We start from the raw sequence: 15,908 nt of genomic DNA, 5'->3' as shown, positions 1-15,908 counted from the left end.
CACACACAATGTGACAGACAATGCCAGAAAATATTTTACGATAGAGCAAAACAGAGTTCACCGACAGTGCAAACAGAAATACAGCAAACAGAAGAGTAACTTAACAATAAACTGCAAGCACATTACTATGAATGTATATTAGGCTACCAATTGTCAACTTAAGAGCTGCTGTAGTTTTAAAACTCAGCTTAGTCTACTGTTGTACCACACATTTTTATGGTATCTAATTCAGTCTTGCTCAATAGTCGGAATGAACAAAGAAAAGGAAAGACACTAATTTATTATGGATCAATAGTCATGAAAGCAAACATTGTGAAATAACTATTCCCACACATTCATCTGGAAATTTAGTGTGGAGGCAATATCAAAGATAAACACACCACATTATTCTGTTTCGACCAGAGGTCATTTTCTGGATAATGGCAGTCGATAGTGAGAGAGAAAATAATATGGGTGTCTTAGATATCTACAAGGGAGTGTCATTAAAGGACACAGGAAAATCAAATGTAAAATAAACACAATCATACGTTCATTTCCTGAGATTCTGAGGCGTTTGTCCCAGCATTAATTAATGATTTCTTCCAGGCTGCCTACACACACAAGCATACACAAAAAAACAGAACTAATGTTTCCTTTGTTGTACTTTGGTGGGGTAATTGTTTTTTCCTGTCATGTGTACTGATTATAAAAACAAAGAAATGACCATCACCTAAGCGACCCCACATCCACACAATCCATCAAATGCCTCCAGTCCACACAGTATGCAAAAGTGCTACAACCTAATTCACTTATGTATATGCTCTAAAAGTATGTATAAATAGAAATTTAGTACATAGCAAAATAGTATGCAGTACTGGGACATACTAATGCGCAACGGAAGTAACACACATTGAGATGGTTAACAATAACACAAATCAAAGTACTCTCAAAGAGCTCTTTTTTTGCATTTCAGCTTTTCTTCATTCATTATTTCTTGTGCAGTGTTTGTTTACTATAAAATTACTTTTAGTATTGCAGTGAAGCATCATCTAGCATTACTAAATTTCTCCCTCTTGCAAAAAATTGTGAGTAGTACTAGCCTTTATGCTTGTTCAACTTTATGAAGGTTCCCGGTGCGAGCCCCGGCTAGGGCAGGTGGCCTTTCTGTGTGGAGTTTCTGCATGTTCTCCCTGTGTCAGCGTGGGTTTACTCCGGGTACTTCGGTTTCCTCCCACAGGCCAAAAACATGCAAGTTAGGCAAATTGGAGATACAAAATTGTCCCTCCCCCAACTTGTGTATAAATCAACTTGTCTGAATAAACTTGTGTATGGATTACCTGGTTCTCGCCATGAATATAGCCGTAGATGCTGGAATGGCGTTAAGAAATAAAGGAAGAAGAAGAAGTTCAACTTTATGCGGCGCCGCAAAAACCGACAGCCGGATGACGTCAAAGTTCCGCGAGAGCGATTTAAAAACAAACTCCTCCGTATGATTTCGCGAATCGCTCTCGCTGTACTTCGACGTCATCCCGCGGTCGGTTCTTTCGGCGCCGCATGAGGTCGAAAGTCTTTTAAGAACTGCATTTTTACCAGAGAAAGTGGGCCTTCCGTGCACTGAGTATAGGCCTACTCATATAATTACACTCTGATCATGACAAAAACAGGTTAAATAACACGTATTACAGGGTTTTCTGAAACACTCAATCCTGATTTGTTCCTACTAAAATTGATAACACATTGCTTATCCAGGTATTATGCGTCATCTTTGTGTAATGTATCGCTCCACTGTCTTTATTCTGAGCTTGTAAAATATTTCAGATCAAATCAAGAATATTAAAAAATATTTTTGATCACCCTGTTTTGCGATAACGACCGGATGAATGTACATTATTTCTTACTTAACAACAGGGATTCGGACTGATGTATTACATAGCAAGCATTATAAAATGCAATATGCCTGACCTCTACAGGTAGAAGATAATCATTGCACACTCTCAGAAAAAAGGTACAAGGTACACAAGTGTCACTGGGGCAATACCTTTTCAAAAAGTACACATTTTTTACGTAAAAGGTGCATGCTGGTACCTCAAAGATACATATCTGTACCAAAATTATATATTAGTCTTTTTTAAAAGGTAGTGTCCCAGTGACAACTTTTCTTTTTTCTAAGAGTGCAGAAGAAATGTGCGAAGTTAGAAAACAAGTGGATAATAATAAATAAATAACAGTAGTATTAGTGTATACTAGCTTTAGTGTATTTTTATATGATTTGTTTTCTGCCAGTTAAGCAAAACATCCTGTTGATTTTAAGAGCCTTGAAGAGCCTGTAGATCATTTGTTCCCATTAGCATGAGCTTTTATTGAGAGATGTCACCTAGAGCATTGTATGATTTGTGTCTTAGATTCATGGGAAAATACCAGAGTATGCAAAGGCATGTTAGTACAGAGCGCACTACAGTTATGAAGTATTAGTTATAATTGCCACCTTTGTTCAACACTTGGATCGCTTGTCTGGTAACAGGTTCTTTATTTGACTGTTACGTTAATGCAAATGTCTCTTATTTTTTTGGGATGAAACTCAAAGGATGCAATAAGAGCCAAATGTCACTATATTTTAACATTAGAAAGTTAAAACTTGTGGCAATAGAAAATGTCTGAATGTCTGAAACACTATAAAAGTAAATCAGTATCACCAATGGCATTCAGCTAAAACCAAATATATTGCTTTAACTTGTAGTAAGTGTGTTAGAAAAGTGTTATGAAATGAATCAGATAAATGGTTTTGCAGAACACGCTGCAATTGTATCAGTGTTGCTGAGAATGCGAACTATGCATACTATGTACCTATTAGGCGATTTAAAATAAAACAAAAAACAACAAATAATACAATAAAGCATCAGTTGCCCAAGGCTGTAGTTTTGGTGCCATTACTTTTTAACAGCATTATCTATGGAGGAGCCAGAATTTATTTGCACATCACATACAATTCATAGGCTCTACTGCAACACAGTGTAACTACCCTTACAAAAAAGTACCAGAAGCACAACCGTATACCATGGTATAAATCAAAGTACCATCACAGTCACTTTGGTAAGGCTAGTACTACAATTCATTTCTGCATTCAATATAAAAACATGTTATTCTAAAGATAAATATTCTGTGGGAAGAGCTCACAGATATACATTTGTGCACATACAGACAAAAATATGTTCATTTTAATTAAAAATTTCTATTTACCCCATTGAAACTGTAAGAACAAAGATGTACTGGAGCTCTACTAGATACATTAAATAGGAATGCCGGAAATTTCCAAAGCTTCCTGTCTTCCACACTTTAAAAATCTATTTGTTTTCATCTATTACAAACTAATACCTTCACCTTTTATCAAAAACATATGACTGACAATATCCCTAAGAGTTGTCAGCAAGTTTTAAACCACTAACATGGCAATTCATAAGGGTTAACTACCCTATACAGTACATTCATGTCAGACATTCATCAGACATCACGGCATCCACATAAGAAAAGGCACAACATGTTTGTGATATAAATTATTTATTTACATTACAGAAAAAGGACCCCATCAAGACAAACAAATTAACTATTGGAAATATTACCTATACATAACCAAATAACAGGACTTGTCCTATCATGGTGTCCTAAAATTCTCTGTTTGTGTCCTGTGCCACAGGTGCAAGGCATCGCGTGTAAAACCCATCGCCCTCCGGTAAATCTGCACCTTCCTCCTTTTCCCCTCTGTTCCATCATCCACTAGGATGCAATGTCTCTGTACAGGGGATGGAGAGGGCATGTTTGTTGTCTGTCCTCTGTCCAAACTATGTTTCCCATAATTCTCTGCTCCCAGCACTTAAATGAGGCGGGTGGAAGCGCGCAGGGTGTTTTCAGAGTTGTAGTGCATTGTGTTCTGTTTCTGTCGGTTGATTCTGTTGGTCCGTGGGCACTTCCTATGGAGAATGAAAGTACAATGACATTCTTATCTTCTATATAAGTTGTTTTTACCAGTTGTCAGCTCACAATTGTCTAGAAGGACAAAACTGATATAATACAAGGTTTAAAAAATGCTTTTTTTAAAGAGTTTTATGTATCAGTTTTAGTATTTACCAATCTACAGAAGGTTTTGTTCATTTTTCAATGGCTTAACAAGCCCCGGGGTAGTTTTAAACACAGACACCAGTTGGATGATTGGAGACTAAAGTAACTTATCAAGATATAGTATTAGATTGCTAATTTGTTTTGTTCACAAATTTATTATTGTTAGTCGGGCAACTAAAATGTGATGGTAGCCACCATGATGGTAACCTCCCAAATGTATTTTAAAGTATGTTAAATAATTTCTATAGGCCATAAATATAACTGCTGAACATTTAAAGGTCATATGTTAGCGGCAAAGTTGAAGTTTAAATAATGAAGTTAAAATCCTGTTACTTCTATTTTCTAAATATAACCTAATAATCCATAAACATAAAACAATCATTAAAGACTAATAATTGCAAACTTTTTGCCTAGATGCAGTGTGTTGTTCCATGCGCCACCTGGTGGATATTCTGTGAAGCAGAACATATTTATTTAACTTCTGCAGCAGTCTGTGAGACGAATTGGCTAATGCCCCAAGAAAAATGTGCATTCTTAAAGGCGAGTGAGACTGTGAATTGCAACCAACTGCTCAGTCCACAGCTTACCCCTCCTTTCATGCTAGAGGTCTTCACGGGTCCACTTAAATCCAAAACCCGAGGGCCGACCCGCTTCACGAGTGCCTCGGACATGGGTTGAGTATAATATTAGTGGCCTCGGGTAATTTAAAATGAATGTGTTTTTGCCGAACGGACCCGAGAAGACTCAAACTATCTTGCTTGTGTGCCAAGAGCGCTTGTGACATCTTGTGGCCGGCGACAGGATAATATTTGATGAGCCAGACCATGAATTTGAAAGCACACTGTACTAGGTGCAGACTGCACACCCATCAGTGGCGTTTACATTCGGGGTCAGGTCGTCTTAAAAATATTGCCAATTGTCTGGTCAGACTTGGGTCTAATTTTGTCAGGCTTACCTCAGGTCGGGTCTTTCTTTAAAAAAAGTTTTATGCACGTTGGGTTCAGGACCTGAGAAGACCTCTACTTCATAGTGAAGCTATGGTAGCCGCCACAGGATAAACACGTCATCGTCTAAGACAAAAATTTACTCTATAGAACAGTTTATTCGTTTAGGGCTACTGTGCAAACATGGCGGTGTAAAAAGGGTGACTTCCATGTAAGGAGAGGTATGTAGATAATAATTGTTCATTTTAATATAATAAAACAATAAAGTTCATTTGTAAGGTCTAACAAATTATATTGCATTTCTATCAAGAGGTCCTTCTAAAAGTTACACAATGTACCTTTAAGGAGTCTCACGTGCATGTATGTCATTTCATTTGTAATACTCTTTTAAGATAACTGGATTTTTTAAGGATAACTGAAGCTTTCTGAGGTTTTGTAATGTCTAAGTAGCCCAGCCAAGCATGACATAACAGCATTACCTCAACCAATGGAATGCATTTTTTGGCACTACCTGTTTGTCCAAACAACAGGGATGGAAAATATTTTGGCACGCCTGTTTGCTGCCTTTAGAGATATTAATCTTTTACTTTAATGTTCTTACATAGCCCAGGTATTATATGCCCAGTTTTTATCTAAAATACAGGTGTTCACCTGCAGATATAATAAAATCTAACTGCATACTTAGACTTAATAACCAGAGATGTAAGAAATTTATCAATCCATTCTACAGTACTATCAAACTAGCACACACACACATCTATCAAAAATAACCTTAGTGTAAAATCTGTTAGACTCCATGTTACAGGAACATTTACTCAATGAAGAGCGTTGTGTGTGTGTAGCTCAGCTTCCCATGAGAGCGTTTGTTTTCTGCTTTCTGAGGAGTAAGACAATGAGAGATTTTGTGGTTTGGTGTGAGTGTACGTGTTTGCATTTGTGTGTTTATGCTCACCGGGTGATACACAGCACCACTACACATATGATGGCCACCTGCAGAGCTCCAATGACAGACGCGATGAGAACGTAACGGAGCTTTCCGGAACCAGGCACCACATACAGCACATTGTACTCCTTCGTGTCACACTGCGGACCGCTGAATCCTGAATGACAGCTGAAGATTGAGAAATGCAAAAGGGATGTGGATTTAAAAGTTGTGTGTGTATGTTTATGTTATGCTCATCTGTGATTTTATTTGTGGTTGTTTAAAAGAGTTTACAGTTGTTTTGTGTTTCCCTGTATGCCAGCGATTCTTAACCAAGGTTTTGTGTAGTGAAAACCTCAGAATTTTCTAAAAATTGTATTTGTAAAATTAAGATTTTGATTAAGCCTATATACGTGCAGTCAACATTATGCCACAAATGCTCTCGATTGAGCTTAACTTTTATTGGACCTTTCCTACAGCAATGTTCTTTATATAATAATAAAAAATTTTATATGAGTTTAAAATAACATAATGCTGTAACAAAGAAAAGGAAACACTGCTCTATCAATATAACACACATGCAAAAGCATGACTCTCATCATAACTTAGTATAGTTATTTTTAAAAAATCTGACTGCTTTTCCTGTCTTGAACACTAGGAGGAGATAAAGGTCTTTGATAAACACACTTCGACAATATTCAAGTTATATTTAATGATATTCAGAATAAGCCTGAATGTACAAACAGGAACTGTTTATTCAAATACACACACCAATTGCAGAATTAAAATTTTTGTTAGCAAACCTTCCACGGATAGACTGTCGGAATCGGACACATCAGGATAATGTATTTTTCTGTGCGTGACACTTGCCACCACCTGAATATTAAAACCTAAAATAACCTACATTTCTGGAACAGCCAGTGATCATCACTATGCTCATCCAAAATATTGTTTTTTAATAAAAATAATGCAAAATGTTTGTGAGGGTTTGGTAATATATAATATAATGTTTGCTTACCTGCAGGATGGTGTAGAGAGCATGTTGGGATATTCACAGTCTCCATGAATACAATAGTTCTTATAGTGTTCAGGGCAGGGAATGTAAAGACCCCTCGCCACCTCCGATACTTCAGGCTTCTCCTCTACAATTCACAAACAGGTGCACAACAACAGAAGGGCTCAAATTCAAGGGCATCTTCAGAGCCACATATGACAGACAGTAAATATCATCCTTTTGATTAAAACACACACACATATATATACAAACCCACACCTGTGTAGTCTGTCCTGGCATACTGTCCATCTCCTGCTTTCGTGCCTGTTATCATGTCGCCTACAGGATAAAATTAATAGAGGAGTTAAAAAGGAAGTACAACAGATTTGCTTCACCCAAATCAGTGGTTACATAAGCACTACATGCTCTTATGTCTTACGTAAAAGGCAATTTCATGGCAGCAGAAATAAACAAATCTTTATAAAGCAGACAAAATGATTTTAAGAAACGAAGCAACCGATGTGCTCTTCTCACCCTGACAGTGACCCAGGAATTTGACCTCGATTCGCTCCTGCCTCTGACATGATGCCTCTTTGACCTGGCAGGGGTTGTCATAGGAACGGCCATCTGATGCACACACGGGGTTAAAACTAATGTGGGAGCAGTCGATGTTACAGACGCACCTGTGCAGAAAAAAATATATATGACAATAAATGACAACTGGTGACAAATCAAAGGCTTTGAAATAGGTTTTTAAACAAGTGTAACTTTGTTTGATCTACATCAGCTACGTATGACACTTCAGCTTTGAGAATGAAACAAAATGCTGGAGGCAACTCAGATTTTCACGTCTGATATTGAGTTAAAGTTAACTATGCAACAGTTACCTGTTGTAACCTGATTGGCTACACGCTGTTATTAGCACTGCAGCAGTTCACTGATGATGTTGCTTGGCTGTGTACTTACAATATGTCGTCTGTTCCAGTTTTTGTATTTGTGACACTGGACCACAAAACCATCATAAAGGTAAATCTTTTTTTATTGAGATTTATACAACATCCGAAAACTAAATAAATAAGCTTTTCATTGATGTATGGTTTGTTAGAATAGGACAATATTTGGCCAGATACAGCAATTTGAAAATCTGAAGTCTGCAAAAAATCAAAATCTTAAGAAAATCACATTTAAGTCCAAATGAAGTCTATCACATATTAAAAATGAAAAGGTTTGTTTTAGTGCTCTCTACTGGCTTACCACTGTAATGACATTGTGGACTAAATTGGGAAATTGTAAGCTTGAATGGGAATAAGTGAAAGTTTGTTGATGAGTTTCTGGACAATTTTGTTCGCGATTTTGCTGCATGCACTCACAAAAAATATTTTTACAGTAGGAAATCTACAAAATATCTTCATGGAACATGATCTTTACATTATATATTAATGATTTGTGGCAAAACAAAAAAACTATAATTTAACCCCTGAAATGTATTTTTGGCTTTTTCTACAAATATAGGCATGCGACTTAACGACGAGTTTTGTGGACGTTTTCGTTTAAGAAAAGCATCCTCTAGTGGCCAGCAGCTTATAACAACCTGTGTTTACATTTCAAGGGTGGTTGGCCTATGCGTCAGATTAGACGCATTGAATTTTCTGCATTTGTAAAATCAGAAATGGTTAAAGAAACATTTATGGTTTTAAAGATATTTTGGAGAATCTAACCCCACCCCTACCCTAAACCCAACAACTTTTCAACTATATAAAACACAACAAGCAACAACATGCATAAATTGATCAATATACAACAGTATAAAAGATTTAAAATATAAAACTTGTGTTGATCACTTTATATGAAGAACCCCAAGTCAGATCTCATTTAAACATAAACTATAACTTCTATGCATGATGCAGTCAGTCCTGAGTCATGACAACCCAATAGTATTTCCAATTCCAAGCTGACGTAATAATGCAATCGTTCACAAAACACATGAAAGCCACAATCAAAGATGACGTATCATCGCTTCTTCTAGCAGCAGATTTTTAACCAGTAGGAGTGAGCGGGGTACAAACTAACACAGGGTTAATTGTAATGCAGCTACTTTACATATTTCTACAGGGCCGAGCAATCTGTGCTTTTGTTATTTTTCTTTTACTGTCAGAAGATGATCTGCTGTGAATTTGTGAAAAGTTTTGATGTGTTTTGGTTAAAGGTTCTCTAAGCGAATTCACGCGTTTTAGACCATAAAACATTTTTTGTTACATACAGCAAACATCTCCTGACTATCTGCTTGCTACCTGACCGCTGATCAAACTGTAAAAAAACGCGATCTCTGTAGACAGCCCAGCCTCCACAAACTGCAATAATAACAAACTGGCCAAACCTACACCAGAAACCATAACAAAGTATTCAATAAACGGCAAGAAGGATTTGGGGGTTGGGTTTGGGCGCGTTCTTGAAAGCACGGAAAGGAGGGGGAGGAGTTAACTACGCTCAGTTTGTTTGAAAACACATTTCAAAAATCAACACACAGATTCGCTTAGAACGCCTTTAAGATATTGAACAAAAAGTGTTCTGGAGACATAAAAGTAAATTTCTTCGTCTTAAGTTTTTTTTTCGATTTCTGAGTTGGGTGTGTAAGTCAGGGATTGAAGCTGGGATTGAAAAAAAAATTACACAGCGGGGTTAGTTGTCACACAGTGTTACAATTAATACAATCATAATGAAATGAAAACAATGTAAATAGTATTAATTAAAATGATTAATACAATATCAGGGGAAATAACTGACAATTATGAAATTTTATATTATTTGTGAAGCCCGTTCAAAAAAATCTATTTAAATACACTGATGCATAATACAAGGATTATTAGATGAAGGATCATGGATGGATAAATGTGTAGATATCTACCTATTATAGGCAGATAAATAAACAATATCCACCTTTAGTATATAGAATTTTATTGAATTATTTGTGTTTAAACAATTTTTTTTTTTTAAATTGTAAGTTGTAACGTTTGCACTCCTGTCACTTTTGATGTAATTGTATGATAACGACTTGGAAAATTGTTACTTTCTAAAAAAAATGGTGACTATTTTGTATACTCTGTTTTATATGATATAATAAATAAATGGGTGGGTTATTTTCTCAAAATGCCTGAATAGTGTAATTTGTAATATAAATTTAATTAATTATTGCATAAAAAAATCATATCCCAATACATGTCATCATTGGAAAATTATACCCCAATATATAATTTTATACCCAATTATATCAAGTTTCACCTGCTGCCACCCGCTAATTTATTAAACACATCTGTAGGTTGTATTTGGGGAACAGACAAATGACCTAAACAGTATGGGTTAGAGGATAGATCGGGTGACATTACTTTAATATTTACTTAAGCTCTTTTTTAACTATGCAACTATTATGGCTGTTTGGCACTTTTTGTTGGCACAATTCTAAGAAATTTTAAATTTAGAATTTGATGCTGTGTTGATAACATAAGCACTACTGTCCAGTCGCACCACTGAAAGCGACCAACATTTGAGCTTCAACAAATGCATTTATAAACAAACAAGCAAGAAATTCATATAAACAGAAATAAAGCAAATACAACTTGCATGTCAGAGAAACAGCCAAAACTGACAGTTTCAAACATTAAGTTCATTGCAGTGGCTGGTAGATGCAATCAATCAACCCAACACTTGTTTTTATGCCTACAAGAAAATTGCTTTTGTAAAAAGCCAATTCTGCACAGGCTGAACATTATGGTTTTAATGTACACCTCTCCATCATGTATGAGTGTTTCAAGCTCAGCATTTTCACAGGTCTCCTACGAGACTACACGTTTGCTGAAAAACCCTCATACAGATTATGATACAGGCTTCTTTAAAGAAGGTCTGTATCAGCGAGAATGACAAACATTAAGTGACACATATAATTGGCCATTTGGCTTGAGGCTGTACGAATTACCATTAGAAACCGATTAACACCAAGAGCAACAGCGTTTTTATGATGCGTCTACCGTATAAATGTTGATAAGGCTGTTAAGATTGCAAATGTAATGAGCAAAGTCGTTTCCCATCAGTTTCTCCATGGATCAGCGTGAAGCTGGAAGGAAAAGCTTCGGAATTAATCTGGACAGGATTGCACTGGACGCAGGAGTGATTTTCAATCTATAGTATATTCATGATTCTATCGTCTCATAGGCTTAATGACCGGCACAGAGGACTGGCTTAGCAGTCAAGGGACTGAACACATCAGTGTAGAATAATACAACGCTCTGTTTCAAACAGAAAATGATGAGTTCCAGAGCTTTGATGTTCCCTCACTCATTTTAATGACTGCTTTTATTCACATACTTTCATTAATGATGTTAATGAGCGCTTACTTGTGTGTGTGTATATATATGCAGATGAAAGGCTGAGACTGAGACAAAGACACATTGAAATCTGGACAAACACTTCGCTTCTGATATGCAATGCGTGCAGCGAGCATAGAAAATGTTGCCATGGGTGTGTAATCGCCAGAAATAAAGAAACTCAAACACGTTTTCATTTTTGTGTGAACTATCCCTTAGAGTGTATTTTGTATATTCGTACAGTAGGTTTCAAAAAAGTTTATATCTTTATATTTAGGCGTTTGTGCAGTAGTCCCTTTCAACTGTGTGCGCGTTTGACAGCAAAAACATGTTGAACGGAAATGACAATTAAACTGCCATCTCCAGTGACTTTCCACTGGGCAGCAAAAACCAGACAACAGTATAATTATAAATCTGTCATTATTTCTCTCTCTGTGTGTGTTAGTCTTTCTTCAGATTTCATTTTTAATACTTCCACGCTGCCAGAGTGCTTTAGTGAAGTGAGGAGCTGCTTTGTATTATTTCTGGCACTGCCGGCATAATGTGCATTGACTGCAAATGTGAGCAAAATATCTGTTTTGAATAGAGACTGATTGAACTCTTTCGTGGAGTCGACTGAAGGGCAGCTCTGATTGTTTGCCATTGCTAATTGTGATCTGTAATGCAAAGTCATGTAGACGCATCCTCGGGAACGTTGGCTGTACGATAAAAACTAACAAATAAACACAATGATATTGAGCTTTAATTTACTGTGCTATTTTCAAGAGGCACTAATAATGGCCACATATTATCTTACCTTAGACACACACACATTTGCTCACCAGTATGACCGTCTATAGTGGTCATAAAGGCTAATGTGTCTTGAGAGCATGAATATTTAATGCCGCCTCTCACGTTCTCTCTATACACACTGTGTGTATCTGCACTGCGTCAACAACACACACACACGCACACACACACACACACACACACACACACACACACACACACACACACACACACACACACACACACACACACACGCACGCACACAACAAAGATTTCCGATAACAAATCAGGCAATAATGGCTCTGTGGGGGAGTCAGACCAAAAGGTTGAGGTTTCCTTAAAAATTTAGGTTGTTTGGATGGTAGCGCCTGTGTGTGTGTGTGTGCAAGTGTGTGTTTATCTTGTTGAGTGTGGAGATATGTCTTATTGATTTGTAAGAGCCATGTGGTTTTCCCTGTTATCTAAACTTTGCCAGCATAGCCTGTGGGCTTCCTGTCTGTCCACCTGCCCTTTATCACACACTACAGATTCTCTTTCTCTCTCTCGATGAAATTTAATTGGTCATTGGTTTCTCTTATATAGCTCAAGAGAATTAAATGAAGATCTCAAGATCTCAGTTATCAGCTTTGTCTTAGATGTTTTGTCTATGTAGAGGACACACCTACAGGAGGCAGGATACCTCTCCGTTCGCTCTCTTTTTTAATTTCGTTGGTCTCTATGAGAAATCATTTATTATAATAAAGTTATAATAAAGAGATTTTTCTTATTGGCCAGTGGCTAGAGTACAATCACAGAGCCTTTGCATTTTAGTTTTATGGTTTTATAATCCAACTGTTCAGCTGTTAATATGTGCTTCAACTGTGTAGTTTCATCTTCATATGTTCAACTGTAAATATGAAAGTGTTGGTCACATGGGACTTTTCATTTCATTGGCTGTATCATTCCCTTTATAAGTATGTGAATGTGGCAGCCCAGAAATGCAAGCACATGCAAAAAAGATTTACATTTTGGCGCTTTCCAATGTTCAAGTTTGGTTAACTGACCTACGTATTTGTGTCAAGGGAAGATGTGCGACAAACAAATAACCCATATGTCACAGCGAGCGTGACTTTTTCAGGTGGAGGAAAAATGTTAAATTTTATAATAATAACAAAAGGAACAATAATTGTGCTGTGCAAGCACATCAAAATCAGTGATGTGTTAACAAGAAAATGACACTTTAGCATTTGACTAAGACTGTTAAAGGTGCTGTTTGTAAATTTTAGCGGCATCTAAAGGTGAGATTTGTGAATTGCAATCAACGAGTCAGTCTAAAGCTCACCCCTCCCTTTCGAAAACATAGAAAAGCTAAAGTAGCAGCTAGGGCATGATTAATCGAAAAAGAATCACAATCTCTATTCATACATAAATACGATCTTCTTTCTAAATGAAAGGGATTCACTTATTTCACATATTTACATTACAACAATCCAATTCAAACTTGCTGACACAATGTAGACCAAACCCTATTCATTCACCAATTAGACCTGATCATTTCTCTCCTCTCCGACCGTCATATGCGTTGTTCTGCTGTCACTCCTGTGATGTGTAACAAGGTGGCAGATCTAAACTGGTGAATTTGGAGTGACAATTTTCACACAAAACAGAGAAAAAATGAGCGGACCATAGCGGGAAATCCTGATGCAGATGGAGAGAGTGACGATGCAACAATATTGGTTCCGAAAATAGGCGAGGAAATAACTCGATGTTTCTCAATCGGTAGGCTGCAGCCTCCAGAGGTTGCATATACAAGCTGCGTACGTCATCTAGCCTGGGTTATTTAAGTTAACTGACCATTACATTCGCAAGTCATAAACATTCTACAACAATAGGATTAACGAAGAATATTAGTCAACTTTATAATTGTTAAAATTCTGAAATAAGACAGTCTTATTGATGACGTATGCAGATTAGAAATGCGACCTCCGGAGGCTGCAGCCTTCAGATTGAGAAACAGCCTCTGTATCACTGCCACAAGTTCTTCATCAGAAAGGGTTTTTAGCACAGGGGAACACTGTAACATGCCTCCGTTCCTCCCTAAACAAGCATGTTGATTGTTTAGTGTTTAAAGGTTTTGTGTTTTTAAAGTTTTAATGTTGGCCAGTCTGAGTGTACAGAAAGCACAGGTGCTTTTACTCATCTAAAATAAGGAAAATAAATGTTTAAGACACTTATTTGTCCTGTGTAGTAAATTTTTTGACTTGAGTGCAATAAATGTTTTTGTTGATAAAATGAGAATCGTGTGAGAGAATCGTGATCTCATTTTCCATGGGGAAAAATAGTGATTAACATTTTAGCAAGAATCATGCATCCCTTGGAGCAGCCACAGGACAAACATGTCATTGTCTAACACAATGAAGTGATGAAACACACTCTGCAGTTTGTCCATTTAGGACTAATGTAGAAACATGGTGGCGCAAAATGGCTACTTTCATGTAAGAGGACCCGCTGTGTATTTAGATAAAAACGTCTCATTCTAATGTAAATAAACAATACAGTTCATTATGTAACGTTTTGCACGTTTAACTGTGTGCTAACCGATTTAGAGAGTCTTAAAACCAGACAGATAAAAGTTATTTTATTTTTTGGATTAAACCACTTAAATATAGCAAATCCCTGCCTCAAAAATGTCTAGATCTGTTATTGGACTAATTCATACTTTTATGCACTGCGGTGTGTTGCATTATCCTTGTAATTTTGATAAGATTGCAGAATTCTGTGAGTATGGCTCCTGTTGAATAGTTATCCTATCACTAAAATCACCTGGATCTCATACTTTAGATCCATGCATCATATATAGAGCACACGTGCCTCTCAATTTACACACACACACACTGACCTGAACATGAGTAACACAAATCCTTTGCTGCTAAAAAGCGTGCTTGTCATTACACTAAATCACCACACTAACACACCCAGCAATGTTATTATTGCAGCTTAGAGCATTGATTTTATCTATAATCTCTCATCTCATTTTTTCAGTAATCCTTTCGAACCATGCAGGGAGAAGGAATGATTGAGGGAGGATAGAAAAAGGGGGCTGTTGAGAGCAGTGGAGTGTTTTAGGTAGAGGAACAGTTAGGTGAGTGAGTCATCTGCAGTCAAGTGTATCAGAGCAAGGGGACGCCATGGGACCAGCGCTACGACTCAGGCATAAATGCCTCAAATCGTGCTGATATCTCAGAGGAGGTGAAGGCTGGGCTGTTTCATTTTGATGCCTCCAAACACATCTACACTCCAGCTAGTGCTTGCTGAATCTTTAGTGAATCTACCGACTGTCTTTGGAAATCCGACATGTAATTCTCCACAGACGCCCTAAAAGAGATAGGCAGAAAGGTGGAAGAAAGACCTTCTTCTATTAAGATTAAAGGGTAGTCTCCTTCACCGCCGCTGACAGCTTGAGCAGTTCACTGACGCCCAGGGCAACAACAAAAACCTCCCCTACACAAGCACAGGCGGGTCTTAAATATATTATTTGTGAATCATTACTTTTTCATAGGTTTACATTCCTTGAGAGTGATGGACTGGGTGGAAATGGATTATTACTTGTTGTATTACATTTAAAAGAAAAATAGAAAAAAATAAAAACTCAGAAAACAATATCTTATGAACAAGACAAACATACAGACCAAGCTGGAAATATTTCTTTATCTCTTACCAGACATCTTCCGCATCCACATCGCACTCGGCCCCGAACTGGCAAATGTCACAGGTGGACGTCTCCTTCTGTCCATTTTCCGCTGAACCCTCATTTCCTGCTTGGATACACAAAGACGAGACAAGAGAGCATA

At 37.1% G+C, this 15,908-nt stretch overlaps 1 protein-coding gene across 2 annotated transcripts in view; it reads right to left on the bottom strand.

Moving 5' to 3' along the window:
• Positions 1-2,890: 2,890 nt before the first annotated feature.
• The window catches only part of tmeff2a (transmembrane protein with EGF-like and two follistatin-like domains 2a), a 71,550-nt gene continuing 58,532 nt past the window's right edge, over positions 2,891-15,908 (bottom strand). The window contains exons 5-10 of one of the 2 annotated variants that reach the window (XM_065292548.2): positions 15,776-15,875; positions 7,487-7,635; positions 7,232-7,291; positions 6,977-7,100; positions 5,989-6,147; positions 2,891-3,944 (exon numbers count right to left, since the gene is read on the bottom strand). In XM_065292548.2, coding sequence (XP_065148620.1) covers positions 3,848-3,944; positions 5,989-6,147; positions 6,977-7,100; positions 7,232-7,291; positions 7,487-7,635; positions 15,776-15,875 — 689 coding nt within the window. In that variant the 3' untranslated portion in view covers positions 2,891-3,847. The remainder of the gene's footprint in view (positions 3,945-5,988; positions 6,148-6,976; positions 7,101-7,231; positions 7,292-7,486; positions 7,636-15,775; positions 15,876-15,908) is intronic. The other variant, XM_065292549.2, reaches the window with a different exon arrangement.

The sequence above is a fragment of the Paramisgurnus dabryanus genome, chromosome 15, assembly GCF_030506205.2.
Source record: "Paramisgurnus dabryanus chromosome 15, PD_genome_1.1, whole genome shotgun sequence".
NCBI lineage: Eukaryota > Metazoa > Chordata > Actinopteri > Cypriniformes > Cobitidae > Paramisgurnus > Paramisgurnus dabryanus.
The sequence above is the reverse complement of the archived record's forward strand: the minus strand, read 5'-3'. Positions and strand labels throughout refer to the sequence as shown.